The 26,381-nt window shown below is 40.7% G+C and overlaps 1 protein-coding gene across 1 annotated transcript in view; it reads left to right on the plus strand.

The window, feature by feature from the left end:
• The window catches only part of LOC146332559 (C-myc promoter-binding protein-like), a 117,661-nt gene that overhangs the window by 13,648 nt on the left and 77,632 nt on the right, over positions 1 to 26,381 (plus strand). Inside the window, exons 2-3 of the mRNA XM_084729882.1 lie at positions 16,800 to 17,130; positions 24,387 to 24,633. Coding sequence (XP_084586008.1) covers positions 16,820 to 17,130; positions 24,387 to 24,633 — 558 coding nt within the window. The 5' untranslated portion in view covers positions 16,800 to 16,819. The remainder of the gene's footprint in view (positions 1 to 16,799; positions 17,131 to 24,386; positions 24,634 to 26,381) is intronic.

Below are 26,381 nucleotides of genomic sequence, written 5' to 3' on the forward strand. Positions count from 1 at the left end.
GCGCTACTGAGGTTCCATATCCAGTCCTATTTACTTTTGTAACATAAGCTAATTTAGCTTTCACTACAAGCACACATTTGTTTGTATCAGGATTACCTTGATCCTGCAGAAATTGTGAATGTGTCATCCCCCCTTTGCCTGCACACTTGGGTCCTGCGCATAACATGTGCATGCTTGGTATAGGCGCACCGATGCTGTGGCTGATAAAAAGCCCCTTTTGATTTATGTTTTTGTTGAAATTTTCAGCTAACGTCAGCTCCAGGTGAACAGCGTTGTTAACTCTCAGGTGCTGTGATCCTGTTGTCATGTTTTGTAGACCGTGATTAACAACTTCAAATAGTCCTTAATACACACTGTATTTATTCGGACGAGGTTGAACATTATGCTCAATTTCAACTGCTTTCCTGTTTTTTTTTTTTACTGCTAAACTAGTTGAGCAGTCTAAAGTAAAATTTGCGTTGAGCCGACAGGGAAATCTGTTGCCAAGAACATCCCTAGTAGGCACTGCTGGCTGCTCTGCAAGCAAAGCTGCTGTCAATATAGCCATCAATTACCATCAGCACTTAGTGGACATCCCTTTTCCCTTTAATGAAAGTTCATGGGGCTGATTTGGAGCCACCCTGACTTTCCATCATATATTAACTTCTGTATGTCAAGGATGAGTTACAGAAAACCGACCTTGGATCTGTCATAACTGATCAAATCACAGATCTACTGAGATCTCATGAGGCAGCCACTCACAACCTTGTTTATACTTTTTCTGACTGGCTTTCACAACTTTCATTAGGTTTAGGTTACAAAAATTCTATGCTCTACCTGACACCAATTTTCATAGCATATTTTCTAGTCTTCATAATAAACACTGGTCCGTAGTCTGGGTGTATTCTACAGTCAACTTGGTGAACCCCATGGATGCACTGTGACCTTTACTACAGATTCATATAAGCTGTAAAGCAAACTGAGTTGTGTGTGCGGTGCAGTCTGGATTGAATGTATGATAATTTGCCCAGGAATATTGATGATTAAAGGACCAAAGCCACCAGCCACCTCCTCCATTTTAAGTGCTGGATCTTTCTTCGTTCTTCACACATTCCATCTTCACACCACCGACTGGGTTTTCCAAAAACTGAAAGAATTATAGACCTATTAGTCCATATGCCCGAGGTGGTGAGCCACACAAACATGACAAAACAAGGTGTATATGTGTGACTGGCTCACAAAGGGACTGCATAATTTGTGGGGAACACCGTGTTTATTGTTACCGTGTAAGAAAATGGAACACTGTCTAAATGATGGGTGGTTGCAAGATAAGACTGAATTTATTAGCCCCTGAGGGGGATATTTATTCCAGTCCATGTAAAAAAGCTCTGCTGCTTAGGAATGCAACAACAAACAAACTGACAGCAACAAATAGTCACATACCTAATTAAAATTACATTGCCTGTCAGCAAAGGTTAATGCGTCCTAACGATCTCCTAATCATATGTCGTCTGAATACACACACATTCACTCCATCTACCAAGAGCAATTAAAGCGCACGTTTAATGGTAGTTGTTGTGTAATTAAATTGACAGTGATACAAGGCAGAACATGGTTATCTGCCAAAGGAGCTGGTCGCAGATAGATTTCCTAGAGTACCAACAGTAAGTGCAAACATTTTTCATACACAAAGCTGGTTAAAGCTAAAGCTGGGCATGCGCTTTATGATTTTGGAAATGTTGTTTATTTCCAGCTCCTACTGTACGAGTAAATTGTCTGCGACGTCAAGCCACAACCTGAGTGGGGCTAGGGCTGTGTACTGGCAAGAATCTGGCGACACTAGGCCTAGCTGGAATGTCTATCACAATACTGCTTTACAAAAGAAAAAAGGCCGTAACTTCATATTTTATAAAAATATAATCATTTTTGTGACAGAGATCATAGATCTCTCAAATGTGTTGTATTTTTGGAGAAAATAGGGGGTCAGACTTAAGTTACAGTATTCTAACATGTAAAATATATTCAAGAAAATGAAGACATATGTAAACTATGTGTGTTATACTCCTAATGTAGCAACAATATAGAAAAATATTAAAATAAGACCACAGACTCATAACTCTTACTCACTATGACTATGATCACATGTGTGAAAATGCATTGCATTAAAATAAAGCAGCCAGTGTCATATTTTATTGGAAAAGGTTTGATAGTATTTTCTGTTGCAGCATATTGTCTTTTTTTATTTAAAATTTCAATTTTGTTTCATTTGAATATACATATTTGTAGCTTCAAATGTTCAGAAATGTCCCAAACTGTTGCGATAATTTGATTTTAAAACTTACTTGGAACATCACAAATGTACTGTAATAGAATAATAAATGATAAAATTATACTGCTTTTTAAAGTGATCAGATAAAATGGAAGTTACTGTCTTTTGCTTTGGTTTGATCTGGTATTTTTTGGTAAGCTCTCCGAAGGCAGAATGCACTGACTTCCAAATAAGGTCAAAGGTCAAATCAGAGGTCACGATTAATATGTTGAGAGAATAAACTGGTATAAAGTTAGAAAATTGCCACAACTATCTGCCTGCAACTATTTTGGCTCAACAACAAGAAAACTTTAAAGTATTTTTTCTCAGCTCAGCACTCGGAAAGTTGCTGCCTTTTTCCTTTGTAGGGGAGAAAAGTGAAGTTTCATATCGATAGATATAAATATTTATCGATTACGTATCTCATGATTGATGACATGACTCCAAAGGGTGGAAGCGGCTGAGGTGATGAAATAAGTTTGTTGTATTACCGGCCTTGTCCGGGAAGCTTTTGTTGCAGTTTACACACAACACTGTTCTGAGAGCTGTTGATCCATCCATCAGTCTGTCCATTTCCTTGCACTTATTATCGGTTAGGTTACCATAGCAGTAGACTGAGGTCGACGTCTCTCTCCTCTTTAACACTTTGCAGGTCCTCCACCTCAGCTGGATCCTTTGAACTTGAAGCAGCAGCACTTTTACTCCAAGCTCCCTCTGGATATCTGAACCTGTCGCCCTTAGAAAAGTTGTTGTCTGCGCTCATTTTGTCACTGTTTCTGTTGTCCCACGTGTAAACTCCACGCTGTTTCTCATGTATTGATGGGGCAACTGAAAAAGACACCTGTGAAATAATTGGTTATTTGGATGTTACTCGTAGCACCTAGGGTCATGAAAGGTTGTTTAGGAGCCAGTGAGGGAGCACATGAGGGGTTTGTCTGTTCAATGATTGGCTGTTCTTGTTTCAGTCATAGCACGCTCCACTGTCAAGTGATATGGCTGTTTATGAGCAGGGATGTATCTGTTTCATGGCGATTTTCAATCAATGCATTAACGTGAAACTATCAAACATTTTATTGAACTACTTTCTTATTGCTATTGCTAAAGTGTCTCTTGCTGATAGATATTACTATTGTTTTATTGGCCACATCCACGTGACACAACATGTATAATGATACATGGGTCACGATTCAATAGATCATAATACTGTAAGCAAAGTGATAGATTGTTTTTCTTTAAATCTAATTTTAGGAAAACTTTAATTATAAAGAACAGGTGCATCAATGCATGAAATCTGAGTTTAAAAAGTTTACTTTTTTATGCAGTCAGAACACGATCAATTAAATAAAATAAATAAATTAATTGTTGGAGCTCTTCTGTAAAATGAGTTCTGACCCTCAAAATCAGGTCAGAAACAGCTGAAAGCTTCCGTTACTCTGTAGCTATTTAGCTTCATTTTGTGTCTGTTTCTAATTCTTTTCTTTGTTGTTTTGGGAGCTGGGAGTCAAGAAGATGCAGCTTTGTCTGGACCACCGATGACTGCCTTACATTTCACTCAGGTGTGTCAAAATGTTTGGCTGCAGAAACGAGTCAGATCTAGCGGTTCCAGTTTTACATGGAAAAACTTGACACGTATTTCTCACAGAGGTAATCTTTCCTCCAAAATGTTACATGACCTGATGCCGCTGAAAGGCACGAAAGCCAAACGCCCACCCCTCTGGGCTAACTAGAAGCAGATGCTGGGCTATTGAGGCTTCCTACTGCCTTGTGTTTATGTTCTTGAGCACATTCCTTTTCACCTCCTCCACGTGTCTGCCCTGCTGTGGCTGTCTCTGCGCTTGGATGTCTATACAGCTGCAGCCGAGAGCAGCGACTGGGCCGTTAGAGGCTCGAACGAGAGTCCCTTTGGTGAGTTTCATTGGTCCCGGTTCCCGAGAACTCGTGACAGCTGGAAATCTTTTGCCCTGTCACGTTAGCTTAAACAAAGATGTTGTGGAAGCGGCTGAAGGCCTGTTGGGTCTGGACATCTTATCGAACTCCTCCCTGCGCTCCTGCTGTGGTTATAAGTCAGCGAGTTTGGTCTGGGAAGCTTTGTCTATGTCTCTGGCACCAGGCCCTTCATGTGGCCGAGTTTAAAGTTTGCTTTTCCACCAAGTCTGCCTCTCTTGTTTCTGCCTCCCTGCCTCGCTGCCCTGTGATTACTGTAGAGTATCAGACAGAGCCCAGATAATCTGTGCATCCAGCTGTGACGTGTTGTAAAGTAGCTTTAATGCACGTTAACCACATCATTTAAGGTACTCCACAGTCAAATGCTGATTTCAGCTTTACAAAGACAAATAGTCTGCAAAGTGCTGGGGAAAACTGTGTCTTAAGGCATTTGTGCTGAACGAGCCCATGTCATAAATCATTCAGAAACACATAAATATTATCTGTAGAGCCTCAGGACCACTGTGAAGTGCTCCAGTGACCTTTTAAAGAGGCTCACGGCCTGAGCACATCCTCTCTTTAAAGGTTCACAAGTTTTTATACTGGGAGGTGGTGGCTTCTCTCCCTGGGCGTTTACCTCAAGACCACGTCAAGCTTTCCCTTCCAGGTTAGTCTGCCAGGGGAGAAGTAGGGCAGCCAGCAAATTAAGATACTTGGATTAGACCACTTAAGCTGTGAAGCAGATTTTTATTCTTATGTGTCAGGCATGGTGTGAGTCACAGCTCTGCATCTTTTGGACGCAGTTCCAGGGAGGGAATCCAGTGACGATCTGTACACGTAAATTCATGGACTAGATACGTAACAGATGGACATTTTGCACTGTTATGCCTCCTCAGCATGTTGATGCCAGCTGCAGTTGAAGGCTGTCTGGAAAAAATGTTTTGCATTTTTGCTAAATTTGTAAATCAGTAGGTTAACTGTTTTTGAACAGACTGCGCATCTGACATTAAAGGCACAGTCAGTCCCAAAATCAGAAATGCATATTTTTCCTCTTACCTCTAATGCTCTTTTTCCATCTAGATAGTTTTGGTGTGAGTTGCAGAGTTTTGGACATATCATCCACAGGGATTGTCTGCCTTCTCTTGAATATAGATGCAAAAAGGAAGCATCCATCTACTCATGAACGAGAGGAAACAGATCAGCCGAGGATGACTTCATTGATGTTTAGATTTCGTTCTGTCACAGCCTCGAGCCTCCATTAGTAGGTTAGGGTTGTTCTGATACAATACAAGTATTGGAAAATGCCTTTGATACTGTTTAAAATGTGACATCGGGTATTGACGAGTGCGTGAATCTATGCAAAGTTTCGTCTGTGGAAGAGAGAAATATCAGCTTTGCCTCGGCATCAGATTGCATTGCAAATTCTGAGTTTCTCCAGGGGTTGCTGGTATTTTGGAGCTGAGCCCTACAGTCTGAGTTACTCTCTGACTGACTGGCTGATCAATGGTACTATGAATGTCCAGTGTATATATTACATGTGTTTTAATGCAGATGCTGTTACTTTAATTTTTATTTCCTGATTTGGTTTGTGTTTGTGAAGATGAGTGGGAAAACCTAGAGCGCACTTTTTGAATTCCTTCTTTTGTGATTGTAAGCTGGATTGGACTGAATAGTTTTGGGGTTCTGGATAAAACAAACTCTTTATAGAGTGGATTGAGCTCTGACATATTTTTTATGCACTGGTATCAGATTGACACAGTATTTGCCCTTACACAGAGTTCAGGTATAGCAGTCGGTATGGGGAAGAAAAAAATGGTTTTAGTCTCATACGTAGATGCATGCTTCACTGTGAACGGTTTTATGACTAGTGGGTGTAGTTTGGTAGAAATAAAATAGGTCCTACATGAAAGTGCTTATGACAAAGTTTTTCTGGTGCTTTGAGCACCACAAGCATCTAGTACCATCTAGTTCCATTATATTCAAGAGAAGGCAGACATCTCTACGGCTCATGTCTCCAAAACTTGACAACTCGCACAAAAACAATCTAGAAGGATAAATAACACAACAGGCAAGAGGAAAAATATGTAATTGAGATTTTGTGATGAACTATTTCTTTAATGTCAAATTCAAAAGACTGTTTTGTTTTATGGGTTTCATCATTATGTGGATGCAGCATAATCTACAAATGTCTCTCATTGGATCAGCTTTTGTTGTGTAACCCATAAATCCCTTATCCTATAAGTCACCTTTGCAAGAATATTGAGTGATGGCTTAGCGAAAGTGGGAACTGTGAAAAATAGAATTCATTTTTCATTCTGTCACCTGTGTCTCTGTCGTGAACTCAGCATTGTTGGTTTCTCCTACTCATGAAATGTAGGGCAGGCAGAGGGAGCAGCTTGAAGACAATAGAGGCGGTTTGATTGCAGTGGGAGTCCCACATATGCAGCATATATATGTGTAATCCTTATGTAATGTGTGCCACTGTACTGCTGCTTTGCTTGGCATTGTATTTTTAGCAGGCTGACAGCATGGCAGGGATGAGTATCATTCTTTGGCCTGTCATGTGGCTCTGTAGTCACTCTGTCGGGGAGGTGACACTGCAGAGCTCTCCGCCGCCTTGCATCCATGTGACTGCAATAAATTAGGTCAACATCTTTTTTGTGTTACAATTTTGTACTAAGTGAGGGGTTAACTGTTCTCACTGTGTGTTCCATGAAACAATAACAAGTTTTTAGTCGGTTTAGTCTCATGCAAAATCCCTTTGGGTCAATAAAGCAGCAGTCATTTGCAAGAAACAAGATAGCCGCTGTGCTGGCCGACACCCCATGTAATGCCACCCCTCCCTTCAGTATATATTGCATATGATATTATAGTAATTTTTAGGTGGAGTACACATGCTTTGTTATACGTGTTTCTGTCCTGCACTTGACAAAACCACATGTGTTGACCAGGTTAGTTTTGGCTTTTCATCGTGCCTGTGAAATACAAGAATGTGACCTCTGGACCTTGTGCTGACCACACACACACACACGCACACACGCACACATGCACACATGAACACATGAACACATGCACACATGCACAAGCAATGTAGTAGCAGCAACATGCAGCTTGTGTTTGCTCTCTCTGCAGAGAAATAGAGTTTAGTGTCAAAGTTATTTATTTATTTATAGTTCATGTAATTTTCTTAAAGGGGTAGGTCAGCAAAAAATTAAAAAGTCAGTCATTGTCTACTCACCCTCAAGCTGATTGAATGTCGGGTTTGCTCTTTTATTCCACAAAACACTGCTGGAGTTTCACAGGAAAACAGCGTTGCAGAATCTCACAAACAGTAGAAGTGAATGGTGACCAGTTTTCAGATTGTTTCTTTGCAGACCATATACTTAGTTGTAACTCCTAACAGCTCATTGTTTTCCTTCCAAACTTCGTCTTTTTTGAGGCTATAAAAAGTGCACACCGCTCCTCAACCTCGTAAATTAGTCTCCTGTCATCTCTGATGACCGCTGACTGGAGGGGAAACTGAAACACCAAGGATGTCAGTATTGATTTTTGACCAAAGAAAATAGTTTGTAGGTGAAGCAAGAACCTTAGACTTTGTGAGGATAGGACCAGAGCAAGAGCATGTTGATTGACCTGAAACAATCTGATGTTTGCTTCCTGTTGAGAAGTGCTGTTGGTGTCAAAACGCTATTTTCCCAAGACCTTTAAAGGCTCATTTATATGAAAATGCATATGAATGACCAAAATGCTTCCATGTGTTCTCAACGCATCCACTAGAGGGTACCACTCAGAGTCAAAAGTTTCAGCATCAGCAAATATGGCAACACCAGAGGAGGTTGTAATGATGAATTATTTGAGACAGACGAAAAAGTGGTGGCATCTTTGTAGGTGGTCTTTGCAGCTTTCAAATACCTTGTAACGTGGACTTCTTCAACATGTCCTGTGGTCGTGTCTCACTGTCTCCTTATTGGCTAAACTTCGACACTCCACAACTACTGGGGGTGCTGCGTTTCATCCATATATGTAAGCTTTCAGACATCTTGCACAAATACGGACAAAATGAACACAAAGGATGAACAGAAGGCTCTGTTCGTATATGTTGTATATCTAACATTAAGCATAAATGAGCCTTAAGAACAGTTTCCCATGTGACCTGACGTAGGTTTCTGCATGATGATGTTGCTACAAATGAACCCCCCTAGGTGGAGGGATGGGATGGGAGGCCGTCAGCACTCTAATCAACATCACAGTTTCCACAACTCAGTGGATGTTTCCATTTGAAAAACCCTGAAAAGAATGCAGATGGAGTTGCCTTTTAACCTAACTCTAACCACTGACCCCAAAATCAGCTTTTACCCAGTTAGGGACATGGCTCCTTCCTCAATTACACAAGCCATCCCTAATTAACTGGTCTTTACCCTGAAATGTGTCTTCAAAAGTGGGCTATGTCAGAAACACGTACAGAACTTGTCATTGTCTCTCCTTTTCTTCAGGCCGTCTTGTCAGTTTGTCAGCCTTTCCAGATGCTCACATGCAGGCTTTAACTGGCAGAGAATGTTGTGAGCACGTGTGACGGTGGACTGGGACTGTATGTTTATCCCACTGTCTCCACCACGTGTCATTTCCCTTTTCCCTTATGTTGTTATTTTCCCCATGCCTCAACTGTTCTGTCACTCCACCACATGAAGAGAAGACGTTGCCGAAAGTTTGAATCAGACTATTGTAAAAGAAGAATCTGTATTTGTATCACGTAGCGATTCAAACCAGCTGAGTTTCCACTTGCGCCGGTGCTGCAGTGGACCTGTTTTCATTTTGAAATGAGAGAGGGCTCTCTTTCCTATTTTGCGTATTTTGTTCTGTGTTCAATTCCCAAGCAAACATTCCAGAAAGAGAAATGATCACGTGTCCCACATCCTGTCCTCTGGGTGTTACACCAATGTGTTGTAATGCGAGTGTCCCAGGAACATTTATGAGGCTGCTCTGTGTGTTGGACAGGAAGTTGAACGTAGACTGTGGTCCAGGACTCAGGATGCTGTGCAGATGTGCGGCCCTTAAAGCTCCTGTGGTCACTCTTAGTTTAACCGGTTATTCCCCAGCTGAACCACGGGAGAGCTCAGTATTAGGCCTGAATGTCCCGCTCAGGGTTGAGTATCGCTTGGGTTTTTTCCAATACCGGTACTAAAATGATACTTAAAATATGTTACTGATGGCTAAACGGTGCCTTTTTTTAAAGGAAGCACAAAATGACAGTTGATGACATCAAAGAGCAGTATTTTTGATTGCAAATGCAAATGTGAAATTCAACAATATATTAAGTATTAAGTGTGCCTAAATATATAAATATAAATAAATGCTAAACACATAACGAGGGATGCACCGATCGACTGGCCAGAGACCAGAACCGGACAGTTTTCAGTGTGACTGGCCCCGACCGGTGACCGGCTGGTCAGTGTCACATATCCGATTCCTTGCTGGTCATATTCACACACATGCTCTGCATGATGGTCACATCATGTGCGCAGCAGACGTAATGTCACACCACCAACAGTGCTGATCACAGCAGCACACACTCAGACATATGCTTGCATGAAGTTGGTGTTAGCAGTAGATTCCAAGAACAAGATAAAGAGAGACAGTCTACAATGAGACAGAGCAGCTGATGGTGTCAACAAACAGCTGAAAACTTTCTAGCTCTTCATGCTAATGTTAGCCAGCAGCAGTTCACAGACTGACAGTTAAAATCTCACCTCCTGTTCTGACTGAAGAATAAACAACCTGTGTTGATTCATCTCCTGAAACATTTTCTCATCCAGACTCATTTAACTTGTGCTGCTTCTTTTTTTTGCTACAAGGTTTGCTACAGCAAACCGTTGCATCACGTTTGTTTTACATCTGCAAGATGATGTGAAATTGTGTCCCACGGGATTTGGAATCGTAATAATATGACCTGGCTGTAATCGGGAGCACTTTTGGAGAAAATGAAAATTGAAATGAATAATAGTCAGTATTCTATTACGGACATCCAATTTAATTTTACACGAAAAGTTGCAAAAATGTTTGTGTACTCTGTCAGTTATAGTTATTAGAGAGACTTAAAATCGGAATTGGCAGGTCAGACCCTTAAAAAAATTGGAAATCGGAATCGGCCAGAAAAAACCTACCCCAACTACAACAAATTATCACTAAATTAGTTACAGTACTAGAACAGCAAAATAAATAAAAATTCAGCTATAAACTTCAGCGACTTGTTTGAAGAATATTTTCATATTTTCTAACCTGAGGAAAGGCTGCTGTCATCATCATCTCGTCTCATCTAGTGTTTCATATCTGGGCTCCCCATCTCCGGGGACATCTCTCTGCTTTTGAGTATCTCCCGTGTGTGATATGTTTTCCCTAGGATGGTGAAGTCATGTCCTGCGGGTCATAACTCAGAATGTAAATCACAAGTGCCATCACCATACAATATTATATTGATTGTTTGGACAACAATATGATATCTAAGGAATAATGTAGAGTTAGCAGGTCACTATTGCAAAATAAATCCAGACAAGATGATTCAGGACCCTGTTGCAAAACAGAGGGGTCTTGAATTGGCCAAAAGTAGACAGCGTAATCTGTGTTGTGATTCGGTCCGGTAGGTATTGGTTGTACGGGAACAGGTGCCATGTTGGCGCTGGATTCCAGTACACAACTCCTGTCCTGCTGCCATATGAGGAATAGAAGGAGCAGAGGCCTACGTCCATCTAACTCGCCTCAGTCCTTCTGTCTTATCAGAGCTGACCAGACATCACTTGGCACAGAAAATTAGCTCTCTGTGACTGTCTTCTCATCAAAAGTGATGAGAGGAAATGCATTTGTAATCTGAGAGCAACGGCCAGAACACAGTGAACCAGCGTTTTCTCACCATCTGTCAATAGCTGGAAGTGATAATCAAAGACAAAAACACAAATCGCTCTTTGTTTGGACATAAGCTTGGCTCATTGACCCTGCAAAGATCGTTTCATTATACCAATAAACACCCAGCTTTAGATAGATTTATGTAAGCAAACCCTTTTCTCCTCCAAATGTTGTGTCTACAACAGCCAACTATAGAGAGAACTACTCATTAGACTGCAAAAAACCTGAGCCTGTTAATGAGTGAGGCAGCAGAGGCAAATGGGATTCTGGATGACAGGAGCCTCAATCTGTATGATTTTATATATTGAAGATAACTTGGCTGTCTTTTTTGCTTCTTGACAGTCAGCACGGCACTATGTGGACACTTTTACATGTATGTTTTCAACACTGCATTTGTTCAAAGACCTAAAACTACAGTGTTAAGATGGATGAGATTCCCAGGTTGTGGTCAGAATAGAGGAAGGAATTTCGCTACTTCGATCTCTTCCTGACTTACAATAGTTCCTGATGAGGAGTGAGGAGAATAAAATGAGGTACTAACCATGGTTTATGTATCTGCAGTGGCAGCTGAGCTCTTGTTAGCATAGCATTACACAGATTGGAGCTGGCAGCTTTTTTACCTCTCCCCTGAGCCGATGCATTTGCACTATAGCGAACACGCCCTGCTAATTAAACCTCGCTTCCCACGCACTCTTACTGCATATGGTTGGAATCACAGACCTTGTCCAGTTGAATTATTCTTTAAATAGTGCAGAAACCCCCTGGACTACTAAATCTGCTTGCAATGAAATGGTTATCTGGGTGAGAAATTGTCTCCAGGGCTCCCTAAAAACTTGGCATTTCACCTGGACGGGCGTGGTATTGCCGGATGTAACAGTGCACACTTTGGCAAGCTTTGTGACTGTCTCAGCCCAGGCTCTTAATACATGCATATAATATGAGATCAGTTCACTTAAAGCATTTCAGGTATGAAGGCATACAGAATATAGTATTCATGTTTTCCTATAATTTTTATATTTGCTCACACATCTGTGTTCATTGATCGGCCCTGCAAGGCTGTTTGAGCTGGAAAATACTAACATTAATATCACAATAAAGGACCCCAATCAGAAAGGACCCCAATATTTGTTGCTAGACATAATTTTGTTCATCTAAATATCAGAATATTTTAGCACATTATGATGTTATGATCTCCAGCTTGAGACTTAATCAACAGTCAGGTAAGAGTAATTAGAAAATTCGTAGCCATGGTTGCAGCTGTGTCAGTGGTACAAAATCTAAAGTAAAACTACGTAAGTTGATGATCACAAAAAACACCATCCTTGTTTGAAGTTACAATTAGGTTGACTAGGTTACGGTGTTGCTCTCTTACCCAAAAAGTGAAGAGACGACTCAATGTGAGCCAATGAAAACGTGCATCAGACACACAAGACTCTAGACTTGTTAAAGATGAGCCAAGCCTTCACAGAATCGATCAGCAGTGATCGCGGCACAATGCATGCTGGTTAGATTTGTGTCTGGCTTGCCCTGACATCATGTACACAGGGTCAACGATCACCTCAACAGATCAAGGCAGCTGCAGTTTTTAGAGCCACGTGTATAAAGTCCTATTTTTCCATGTAATTGTAATATTTAACCCAAGATATATTAGTCTTATGTTGTGCAATGAAGTTTAACCTGTTAACAAACATGTATTTTGTATCTGATGATAATCTAAATGAACAGTTACAAAGTGCTTTACAAGGCAGATAAAAGGACAGAGGATCATGCAACAGTAGAGGAACCTCCTCAGCTTGAACTTAAAGTGATCAAGAAGAAGGCACTTTATTTCTTCAGCTATGAACATGATTTGCAGACTACAGGTAGCCTGCAGATGATCTAACGGGATGTGAATATTTCTGCTTCCTCTGGTATATTTTGTGAAAGCTGCTCGGACTGTCCAGTTTGACTCCCAACTGTCACTGACCATAACACCAACTTGGGAATGTTTTTTAAGAAATAAATCCACTTACATCCTATTTTCCGTCTGTGCAGAATGATGTTTTATATGCGAGTCATGTTTGTATTGTGTCCAGCCTGTGTACTTGGTGTGCGGGTACAGATTTATTCTCACTTCGGCCGTTGTGAACCCAATTTATTCTTGTGTTTTTGCACGACTGACCAGGAGAGGAGCGAGAGTACTGGCAGGGGTAAAGTTTCATTTGAACCCGCAGAGACAATCTCGTGTCCCGCAGGCTTGAGTGTTGAGAGGTTGAGTGATGAATCTGGTCCCTCAAGCAGACTGAGACTTTACACCACCACACCAGAGGCTGACAAAGAAAAAAAAAGTCCACTGTAGAACAATTCTTGCTTACAGTTTCTTTGTTCTTCTGCACTAAAGCATTTTGTCAGACTTTTATGCAAAAAGTAGACCTGTTTTGTCAAAAAGAGATATTGCGAACACTATGTAACTGCTTTTTAGCCACATACTGGCACATCAGGGTTAGTAATAATGTCTGTAGACTGAAAAATAATTGGGCACTTTTATATTTCCTTCTGTTGCATTTTTTCTCTGAGTTGTCAACTAGACATATGCATTCAGGTTTAGTCATTGTAGGTGGTCTTGGGAACTGATTATTGTCTTTGTGTTCTTGGAATAAAACCTTTAGCTAAAGCATTTATTTGATCAGCGAGAAAACGAAAACTGCCTGAAGCTAGGGCTGTCCCGAAAACTATTCTGGGGGCTTTGATGCTTCACTGGGAATTACCTGCAAATATTTAAAGCTTAGCCAGGGGATTCCTCAAACTTCTGGAGACGAGGACAGGAGGAGGGAAACATCAGCCACTGTCTGTTCCTTCCCCGCCTCCAAAGTCTGAAAAAATAAACTTGATGAGTGAGCGAGTGCTGAGCAGTTTTGAATGTGTAGGGAGGGTTGAGCTGGTGCTTGTCAAAGCCCCTAACTTGCGGGACCGCATTTGTGCATGCAGAGCTTTAAATGCTCCCTCACAACGATGTTCAGATTCTGTTCTCTGTGCTCTTATCATGAATGTGAACCTAGTTTTCATGTGCATAAGTTTTGAGACCAATTCAATACCATATAGAATAGCATTGGGTGATGTCTACAAAGTTGGCATATGATGATATTCACAGTAATACACTGTGATGGACAATCAAATCAAAGTTAGCTGGATAGGTATACAAGGATGCTAAGCTAAGAAAACAATAATGCATTATGAAAGAAGCACACTGTTAGTGGCTCACAGAAAAGAAACAACACTGTCACCAGTGTAACTGAACATCTTGGGTTCACCTAACTTAGCAGGTTTAATGACAAAGTAATAAATGGGACATAGAGATGTAACAGTGCAGTGGCCAGCAGCAACAGCTTCTTTTTATTTTCTCTCACTCATGTTAAAAAATGTAGCTTTGCCAACAGTTCCTCTCTCTGTGGCAAGTCCGAAGGGACACACTACCTCATATTCAGAAGGCTTTTAAATCAAGATATGACGAAGGAGGGCTTAGCAGTTGATGACTTTAAGCCACTGGCCATCGTCCATCGGCCCAACCCTAATGTAAGAGCTTCATTTTTTGTTCTTTGTCATTCTTTTTCCTCTTGTCTCGTCTCCTTCCTCTCTTGAAAAAAAGCCTAGACCAATCAAAACTAAAGCATTCAAATATTGAAATGGATGCGGATCACCATGGCAACATTTGAAGCTTCAAGGCATTAGGGTTGACCGACCTGAAACAGTACAAACGTCTATTTATGTGACATATAGTATAGTGAGAGCACTTAATGTCATAGAGAGTTACGATAGTTAATCAGTATGTAATGCAAATGTGTTTCATTGTTTCATACTTAGATTAAAGTTTGACACAGTGGAACAAAATCCACCTAAAACCAATCAAGGAGACGAAAAGTGTCATTTAAATGAAAGCAGCAACTTTAACTTTTGGTAACACCTCCAGCAGCTGTTCTTTGTTGATATGCCATGGTTCCGCCTCACGCCATTAATTTTGTTCTCAGTTGTGTCTTTTGGCCTCAAATGTTTTTGTGGTTTTGTCTCAGACTCTGACCTCAGTGGTCCGCAACGCCTCTGTTTTCTTGAAATGGCGCTGTGATCATGACACTGCAAACAATCAGCGGCCAGTTGGAGCTCTGGATCAAAGTACCACTGAACTTTTAAGATTCGCTGGCTCTCCTCAGAGGGTGGAGGAAGTGTTTGTTGAGTCTCCCTCTGTCTCTGAAACTCAAAATGCACTCCTGTTGTTTGCACATTTGAACCGTTGCTTGACTGAAACGGTCACAGCTGTAACTGTGTCATTGCAGTTTTCAGGGGGGATTTTTGTGCTGCAACATTTGAACATAATTGTGAAAATGAAGAATGGACTTTTCTGATGATGTTCTAGCGGAGAACCAACATTCATTCACTCAAAGCAGTTTTTTATTGGGTAAGGATTTTATGGAGGCTAACCTTTTAATTGAAAAATGTTCTGTTTTCATTATTTTCTACTTGAAAGTAGGGCTGAACAATTAATTAAAATGTTATCTAAATTGCAGTGTGGCCTGCAGTAATTTTCAAATTAGAGGAGACAGTATTTGTTAAAGGCAAAATGTTTGTCAAAGAACCATTTTCAGTTAAATATTGTAGAGCTGCAACAAATCTATTATTAAATTAATCACCAACTATTTTGATTTGAATATTTGTAACTGGTTTCTTTACTCCTTTATGACAGTAAATTGAATATCTTTGGATTGTGGACAAAACAAGACATTTGAGGACGTCATCTTGGGCTTTGGGAAACACTTATAGACATTTTTCACCATTTACTGACATTTTATAGATCAAACAACTAATCAATTAGTTGAGAAAATGAATGACTGACAGTGAGCAATGAAAATAATTGCTTGCTGCGGCGATGTTCCGGCCCACACATCAAATTGTACAGTCTTGCAAAAACATCTTTGTGTGGTACAGATCCCCACAAAATGAAAATTAGAAGAATGATAACATGTTTACCCACCTGTGTTGGTATAGCTTTCAGTCTTTTGCTTGTGCAGATGATGTTGTGCAGTCAGGACCTGCCCTTCTTTTGGTAAATTAAGGAAACTACTGTTTGCCTTTTATCACCCTGCTTAATAGGCCCGATGATATCACACGGCTTCTAATCAGCAGGTTTTTTATGTGGGACTGGCCTGTAATTGAGGCAGAATGTCAAGTGTGAAGAAACACCTCATTGCTCCCTTTTTAAAATGCACACTCAGGTCTGTGTAGCAAGCCAGGCTTCAACTGTGCCGTTTCAGTTTTTAGAATCAGAGAAAGGTTCAAAACCCTGAACACCAGCAATGTTCTGTCCTCGTCAGTGTTTAGTCAAGTGTCCTTGAGCCAGGACGCTGAACCTTTAGCTGATCATGTGAACTAAAGTCAATCTGATCAAAGCTCGTCTGCTAACTGCCTGAGCTGTAAATGACTGCCTGTTACCTAATTGTAGCCCCCGCTTCACATTTTACCCTCTCTTTTCATTTGCCCTTCTGCTGGCCTCCCTTCAGTGAGATTTATGACTGTCAGATTTTTTTATTTTACTGCCATAGCAAGGACGCAAGAACCGTCTGTACCTGCTACCACAATGAAAATCAATCTCCCCTCTCTGTCTCTCTCTCTCCCTCTCTGTGTCTCTATGTCTCTCTCCCTCTTTCTCTCTGTAACTGTGCAGGCAGTTGGCGGGGATGGGAGATGATGGAGGACAAAGGCCCTCGTGTAGCCGACTACTTTGTGGTGGCCGGTCTGACGGACCCGTCAAAGCCGTTGGACCAGGAGATCCACTTTGATGATGCCTGCCACAAGACGGCCAAGCCGAAGGCGCCCATCACCGATGTGGCGGTGGTGATCCGCTCGATGGGCGAGGAGGTGCCACCAGGCTTCACTTGCATAGAGGAGACACCAACAGGCCACTCCGCTGATCTTAACAATGGTGGCCTCATGGCGCCCCAGATCTTCCTGTGCTACAGGCGGGGTCGCGACAAGCCGCCGCTCACTGACCTGGGGTAAGTGCCATAAAGAGTTTTTAATTTTCTGTCCTCAAACAAGGCAACAAAAAACATTGTGCGTATTAACAAGACTAGAGTCTACAGCCATGCCAGCAGCTCTGTGAGGCTGCACTTAGACACAGTGGTGCTTTGAGTCAGATGCTGAAATCAGCACGCTAATACAGACTGTTTACAGTGACAATGCTTACATGCTGATATTTAGCAGGTAAGCTCACTATTTAAAACATAAACTAGTCGTAAAATTAAACAAATGTTGATCTGATGATGACATGTGCACCCAGGTGATCAAATATAATTAATAGAAAAAAAATATGGATTCAAGCTCTTAATGTTGCTGTGTTACTGTACAGGGCTGCACGATATGGTGAAAAAGTCATATTATGATTATTTTGACTGAAATTGAGGGTTATGATTAGTGGGAATAATCATTTTGCATTACAATTTTCATTTTCACGGAGAGAAAAAAACAAAACAACTTAAAACCATGATGATTTGACTCTTATTGGGGTCTGCACCAATCATGTTTCTTAGATCTGGAGAACAAGATTTGTAAGCCAGGACATCTCTGTAGCACTACAGCACTCCATCAGCAGGACTCCTGCAGCAGTGATTTGGATATTTCTCTTGGCCATATTGCGATTTCAGTAATATCGTTGTGGAGGAAGGTAAAAGCCCGTAAAAAGCAGAGGTTTTGGGCTCTCAACATGTTACAATGTCCTAGCGTTCCTATCACACTTTTGGACTTCAGAACAGGAAGGAAGTGGCAAAGAACTAAAGCCTGCCTCATGCTTGATTTGATTGGTTGTCTGGGCAAAACAATATTTTTATTGATGTGTTTATAGCAACACATCTCGGTGTGATTGCCTCTTAAAGAGATCACCAAAGTTCTCATAGATCCTTGTGAATAAAAACCACAAATGTCAACCTCATGGTGACGCTAATCTGAACCAAAGTGGTGTACTGACAGACTGATAATACCACACTGCTAGTATGGCTAAAAACATTGTCCGTATTTAACCATAGCAAAAGAATTTCAAAAGATCTATGAAAGGTCTTCTGGCAGTAAAATGTAAGTCTCAGCAATGCCATTGTCCAGCACCCTGCTCAGTTATAGCTCTCACTGGCTTAACCTTAAGATGTGTAGCCAAATAGTAAAGACTAATGGTATCTCACCTACTGTCAGTAGGTGAATGACCAGAATCTGCTGCAGTCCTTTTGGGACAACAAAACTGTAATTAAAAAAATGCATAAAGTCATGTTTACTTCACAGCAAATGTGAGTTTCACTTTGAATTTTGTGGAGAAATATCAATTTTGTTGCGTAATAGCAGACAGGTCATTGTAGACCCCTATTTTTTCTGTCCCTGTGTCTTCGCAGTCACATTGTTGAGCCAGTTCTGCACTGGCTGCTCTGTTGACCACAAAATCTAGACTGAACAATCCATTTGCCCTAATAATTACTAATGTCTATAAGCTCTTCTACAAAAAGCAGGAAATTATTTTACACTTTGGGTGAGGTAGAAGATTTGTTAGACTGGGACAGAGAAGATGCGATGAAGACTTGATGAATCCACCTTGAGTAGCAGTACCTGCATCTGCTCCATCAGCTGTAGCAGACATTATCAAAAAGGCGGTTGGTGGAAACATACATCGATTCACAATTTGTTTTGCTGAAATTTCAGAAATTCGCTTTAAACCTATGTGTCCATTTTCACCAAATTTCTAGACAACTGAAATGAATCTATGTAATGAAGTACACAGAGTCTGAGCTACGTAACCCACATAACTTATTAATTTAGTACATGTTGTTGTAGCCATTATTTGTCTTATTCCTTGTAATGATCAGCTTCTGCTGGCAGAAAACATTGTAGTTGCTGTTGTTTCTGTAACTGTCAGCTTTCAACTAAAACTCTGCCCTGCTGTTCCGTGCTATTGTGAGCGAGGAGCACAGTTCCTATAAAATCCAGTCCCTATCGTGTCTGTTCTGAAAAGCTGAAGTGCTCTGACTTAAGAAAAAGCTCCACTCTGCCTGAAAAATCCTCCTGTGCAGCAGTTTTCCACAGCAGCCACTTTCTGTCTGCCTTGCAGCCGTTCCCCATTGTGATTTTGCAACAGAAAGTGGGAATAGTTTGAGGCGCCGTTACAGGTGTCCTCCTCAGCAACATCTTTTGAACTGGGGGAATTCAATGCTGCTTGTTCAGTGCTCTCCTCACACCTCTGGCTGACAGAGGCAGGCGGTGACAATGCTAAGGAGGCTCATACTGGCCTCTAACGCTACAGAGTGCAGTGCTTATCAGGCACTGACACAAAGGCTCTACTCAGACAGTATCAGCAGCTTCTGTGTGCTGATAGCTCAGAGGGGCTGCACTTCCCAGACGCTGGTCAGACTAATGGGAAGCTGACGTGTGTGTGTGTGTGTGTGTGTGTGTGTGTGTGTGTGTGTGTGTGTGTGTGTGTGTGTGTGTGTGTGTGTGCGTGTGCACACGCGCCATCATTTACATCCGTTTTTATTTGCACACACACACGGGGCTCCATTTGATAGTGAATTGTTGCTCAGGCTGCAGAGGGATAATTTTAGCTGTGACCAACAGTCATATTAATATCAGTTTGGCTACTGAAGACTAGAAATAAATATGAGGACCATTAAGCACCTCCAGATTTTCTGATGTTTTGAAAGATCAATATTGATCAATATTGATACCCTGAAGAGGACTATCAAAACGTTGGTAAATTATTAAAGCATTTTTGCTGGCATCATGACTACAGGTTTGTTACTATATTCCACCACACCTGTATTTTTATCTTTCTCAGTTCCTCTCTAACACTGGTGTGCCTTCCTCTTTTATCTCACCTCCAGAGTTAGCCTGGATACAAAGGTTTCTAAAAAATGTCTTGATAGTTTTAGGCTTGGCCGCAATATATGATATTTATTTAAATTACACATTTTCTCTAAAATAACATACTGTTAATCCTCAAATAGTGCACACATATGATGTTCTTAAAGAATATGAAGAGGGCTGGACAATATGGACAAAATCAAATAGCAAATTATTTTTGACCAAATGCCTCCAATTGTGACAGTGTTGTAGGGATGACTATTGGTGCTTACACAAAATATTAACACAATAAGATAAATAATCATCAGTAATGTGGACATTATGACTAAGCAGATAAAGGCAAATAATAGAACAGCTAGAACAGTCGGTTAAGTTCAGGAAATTATATCACCAGGGCTCAGCGACGAGTATACCCCACTTGCCTGGGCAAGTAAAATACCATGTCTGGCAAGTATCTGTGGCAACTCACTTGCTCGACCATACAAGTGGTAAAAAAGGACAATTTAACCATAAATTTTTCATGCAAAAATGGCAGAAAATTTTGTTTGCAGCCCCTAAAATTTGGAGAACACTCATTTTCTCTGTTGATTATCATATTAAACTGAATATTTTTTAGATGAGACAAGACATTTAAAGACATCACCTTGAATTTTGAAAAATTGGACAAGTGAAATAAATTATTCATGTTAAAGCCCGATCACTTAACTGTAATGCAGCCTTCAAAACCAGGAAAATACATAATTATGTCATATCAAGATACAAAGATATTCAAAATATCAGGATATCAATATAATGTTGATATACTGTCAAACCCTACTACAGAGTTTCCTCAAGGAAAATTGTTAAACAGAGGCAGTATAATCCACCCAAACACTAACATATCCCATCTCATCATCACTTTAGTTAGCAGCTGACGGCCCAAACAACAGCCACAGAAACCTAATGAGTTATTTTTTAAAGCTGGGGTGGGGAAGGTTGGAGAAACAACAAAGAGTTAGCTAGATTTGGAAAGTATTCAAACAAAAAAATCTCATCCCCTCCGTTCAGACTTTCCTCCAATGCCACACATTTACCTGACTACTGCTGTGGGATGAGCCACTAACCGAGTTCAATTACCTCATGTCAAGAAAACACCTAATATTATCAGAATGAACATAAACATCAAGCATGGATATTGTTAGCAGCTGTCAAGCTAGTGTGTTAGTTTTGGAAAGTTTTGGCTACCATTCTTGTACAGCTAGTTTATTATATCTCCAGCAATATCTTCCTAACTTTGTGGAAGTCTCTGGTCATGTGTACAGACAGGCAGGTAGACCATAATAATATCAGTCCACAGAATGAAATGATTAGATGGGTTTATTACAGGCCTGTGACAGCCACAGATTACTGAAGTTTTTAGAGTGTTTGATTTATTGACTACTTTCAAGATGTAAAGAGAAGTTCAAGAAATATAACAATAAATACATTACCTGTGATTGCTTGAAGTTTTTTTTAAATGTTTTATTATGTTATTTTCTAGCAGAGGGGGGCCATCTTAACATAGAATAAAAACCAGCACTTAACTCTGACCTCCTCGTGCAGCCCCATCTCTTTGAAGAGGTATTCAAGGTTTAATTTAGCAGACAGAAAGGCCGCTTTCAAATTCTACAGAATGATGGCTCTGTCAATAAAGGAAAAATGTCAACTGCGCTGGTCTAATGGCGGGGATGGCATCGACAGAAAATCGGTCTTGTGTAAGAGCAGAGGAAGATGCACTCGCAGTGTCGAGCAGAGCAGAGTTTCCACGGCAGCGAGGACCGAAAAAAAAAACAGACAGAATAAAAAAAAATCCCTCAGCTGACCACTTAAAATTCTGTTTCAGCTTTCAGTTTGTGCCACAAAATGCCTGTCGAGTCCCACTTGAAACAGTAATGGAGGATAAGTGCATAATGGAAGCACAAAGAGGGATGTTTAAAATTACTGCTACTGTTACGTACCTCTGAGTCCTCGCCCTCTTAGTGGTTTGTGTGAATGTCCTCTTGTGCCTAATTGTAATGCTACACTGGGTTAATATTGTTTGACTGACAGTCTATAAGATTATATGCATACTGTATGATGACTATCAAGTGGTAATGTCAATATAAAAATTGTCTCAAAAAAAGATTTTAATCTCAAGACCATCCTGGTTAAATAAACACAATTTTCTTAATCTTCATATAAAAGCAACTATTAAAACACAACCTCTACTATCATTTGGAAAATAATTGTTTTCTAAAATATGTGTTCACAGCAATACCAAATGTACATTTTGAGTGTAGGTAGGTAGGTATGCAGGTAGCTCTTTATTTATCACCGTGGGGAAATTTCAGTCTCACAGCAGAAGAGATATGTAAGGAATAAAAACTGAATAATAAATAGGAACAGATAAGCATACTCTAGTTTAAAGGATAGTCCATAGATGAGAGGGGGGCGGTGAGTAATGAGTGGATAGGAATAATAAATAAACTAAATTTGTGCTGCTTCTAAGCACAGAGTCTTTCAGTATGCACCTGTCCAACTGTGTTTCCTCCACTTGCTTTCCACAGCAGAGCCCTCAAACAAAAGAAAAAGAAGGTGTAATTTTTTTACCCAGTGATTAATTCACCACAGGCAGAGCTGTTTGTCAGTTTGGGTTTGAATGCAGCTGGAGCTCCGCAGTGTTTATGTGAGCTGCCATGTAACTGTTACCTGACATCCGGGGCACTTAATTAGCACCAGCCACCCGCCAAATGCTGGTGCAGGAAAATATGCAAGTGGATGATAGAATTGCTGCACTCACCAACCAAAAAACAGTATTAATCCACTGCATGGCTGGTAAAATTTGCACGTTCACAAATCATTTGGCCGCTGGATGTAAAAGTTATATTTGCACCCTGTCTCACATGGAACAGGGCTTTTATATTCCACAGAGCTGCCAAAATGTCAGTCTTGTACCAGGGTGTATCATTATCAGGACTTACAAAGAAACTAAAATGCTTCCATACTGGTGCCTGAAACAGGAGATTCTGAAATTTGAGGTTATGATAAAGAAGCTTTTGATAAGAAGAATTCAGCACATCTTCAGTTGGCCTCGTATGTTTTTGTTAGTGTAAATGGAGACTCCTGTGAATGTGGCTCCCTGTGTGTTTTTCTCAGGTTTATATGCCTTAAAATGTCTGACCTTGAGTTTCATCTCTGCAAAGTTTCTCACTTGAGAGGTGTTTTCACATTTCTCTGCTAACAGGGGAGATGTCTGTGGACTTCTCTAAAATATGAGATTCAAATGTACCAAGGCAAACTTCATTTGGCTGTCTAATATTCCACTGCAGGTGAAGAAAGCTCAAACCCCAGCGCAGAACAGACTTGTCTGCCAGTCGTGTCTAGAAAGAAACTCTCGCAAGATTTGTACACACTGTACGAACTAATTGTATTATGTTGTAGCAACACAGTGGTTAAGATCTATGCAGGGTTAGGGAAATAAACTGGTTTGGGAAAGATTGTGGTTTGGATTAAAATGATCGCTCTTACGAGATCTTTAATGTGTCTGGTGTTCCCTTCTAGACACAAGAGACAAAATGGTGGGGGCATGGTTACAATCTTTCTTGATTTACAACTGGTACATGTTTTTGAAAACATTTTGACTGAGAAATAGGCAATCTAGTAACATAATCTTGATCCACATTTGATCAAGACCTCCTAGTTTGAGAGGCTGATCTGAGATTTGTGAGCCAAATTTAAAAAAAACATTTGTTTTGGTCTGAGGTGCTGGTGCTCTGCAGCGATCTCTAGTTCTCTCCTTGACATGACCATGTTAGTCAGCGCCAGTCACAAGCTAAGCTAACAAACAACATAACCAAATAAAGATGCTAACTACATTTACCATTCTGAGACGTCTGCTGGTCGTTATTTTCTCCTCACCTGAGTCTGGGTCCGACTGAGGCTCAAACATGATAGTATCTCTCTGCTTGCTGCTCTTTGGCACGTCATAATTTTTTTTTATGTGGTTAATCAAAATATTAATCATAGTGTGTGTAGAGTGTTTTTACATACATCGAAATGTGTCTGGAGGGGAACTTGAAGTTTAAAAGTGTCCGGAACTTGATTTTAAGCAGACATTTGTTCACTCTGCCACTTTACAAGCTCTTGATCTCTCTCTCTTTTTCATGAATCACATCAATTCTGCTTTGCTGGTTATGAGGTGCAAAGCAGACATTAAGCTTAATCAACTCTATTCTGTCAGCCACTGAAAACTGGGACAAATGCCCAGTGTTAGACTTAAACGGAGAGCTCCACCTAATTGGCCCAATGAGATCATGACTGCATATTGTGTTGATTAATTCTGCTCAGTAATCACACTAATAACTACACGTCGATGTGGAGTTTTGTTTGGCTGACTGCCGCATTCTGCCTCCCCTCACAGCGTGCTGTATGAGTGGAAGGAGCGACTGAAGCAGGGCTGCCACCTCATCCAGACCACACCCTCCGGTCGCCCAGCCAACATCAGCGGCAATTCCTCTCAGCGCATCTACGTCACCTACCGCCGGGCGCCCGAGAGCCAGCCGCACACCGCCCTGGCCGTCACTGATATTTGCATCATCATCCCAAGCAAGGGAGAGACGCCACCGCATACCTTCTGCAAGGTGGAGAAGAATCTCAACAGCAGCATGGTGAGAGAATCACTCGAGTACAGAAAATTGGCCTCTACAATCTTAATTATTGTTATGACACTGCTTTTCATAAGGTAAGGATTTTTTGGGTCAAGTCCAAACTTTGGTGTCAGTTCCTCAGAGTTACAAAGCGAGCGCTCCTGTCTAGGGCCGCCGTTTTGCAAAAACAAACAGCCTTACTGAGGAGAAACTTATGGGAGATATGACTGAAAATTTCTTTCACAGTATTGTTTTTTTTTAACAGTGACGTGTTTTGGGAAGATCAGTCTGACCCATAATGAAGGTTAATTAGTTAATTCAGTGTGATTCATTCTCAGAGTTAGAAAAGGGGCAGGATTACGCATCTGAATAGCATTTAATTGGTGTGAAAAACCCAACTGACAGCAACAGCAGCAACAAACGCAAGTGCTGGCGAGGATCACTGAGCAGACGGAGCTTACGTGTAACAAAACCAGCAGAACTTTCCTTGCAGTATGAAGTTAAACAAAAACAAATGTGGAAAAAACTGTTTCCCACATCCATCCTACTACTCTAGTTATTTAGTTGGCTTCAAATGAGGCCTAACGTTCACACTGTTTCTCTTGTCCCTTGATATTAAATACTCCAACATTGCTGCAGCATGTGTGCTGATGCTAACAGGTAGCCACATAAAGTAGTAAAGGAGTTAAGTAGTAGTTCCCAAACTGGAGGGGGGAGGCTGCACAGAACAGCTGCATGAATGACCAGGGGAGAAATACAGAATAAGACAATGAACATGATTTACGTTGGGAAATAAACAAATTTCTGAGGAGTTTACTGATGCTATCAACATTACAGAGTAGATGAAGACTTTTGTACAGAGACGTTTGCTCAAAACATTACCTTCCACAGTCAGCGTTAGTGAGGAAAATAGTGTACCTCCAGTTCTGAATGCGTAGCGCTTTACCTGCATGTTATCACAGCCTCTGTAAATAACACTAGTTTTAACATGCTAAAACATTTATTGTTGTAATGGCGGAATTGCAAAATTCATGTCATGGCAGAACGCAGCATCTGAGAGGTGAAAAGAGCAATTTCTACACCCAGAGCAACAGGATGGAAACATGAAAGCGCAGATGTCTTGTTCATTAACCATCTGCATTTGTGTCTGCATATGCCAAACTGTCATAGCTCATGCTCCCTCTGATGTAGCTGTTGCAGGTAATTCTTGAAAATAAAAGGGAATGGATAACTGAGGTATAGGGTGCAGATTAAAGGGATAGTTTCGAATTATTTGAGTTGGGTTTGCAAGAGGTACTTATTGATAACCAGTGTGTTAAATACAGTACATGGAGGTCTGCACACCTTGGTTTGGAGGAGCAGAGAGCGCCAGCACCAGCATGGAAACTCAGCAGTGAACTGCTGTGAACAGGATCAGCTACACAACATATTTTAACCACCTAAAAAAAATCAATATTAGTTTAAGTCTATAGTATATTTAGAATATTTGGACTGCTTTACTTTGCTGTTAGACAGGCTTTTCTGATGGGAAACCACTCTTAGGAAAGCTAATAAAATAGAAAAACAGCAATTTTACCTCACAGAACACTGGAGTTGCTGAGCTGCTGCTGCTTTAACTAGTTATTTTTTGTGTTATTGTGTTACTTCTGTGAATCTGAATCCCACATTAGCTCAAACAAACTAACTGATCGAGGCAGTGGTAGTCTAGAAATGTCTCTGTTCTGTGACTGATTTTGCAAATTCAGCCTGATTGCTTTGGAGACGGCGAT

The sequence above is a fragment of the Lutjanus erythropterus genome, chromosome 1 (genome assembly GCF_056507025.1).
Source record: "Lutjanus erythropterus isolate fLutEry1 chromosome 1, fLutEry1.hap2, whole genome shotgun sequence".
Lineage (NCBI taxonomy): Eukaryota > Metazoa > Chordata > Actinopteri > Lutjaniformes > Lutjanidae > Lutjanus > Lutjanus erythropterus.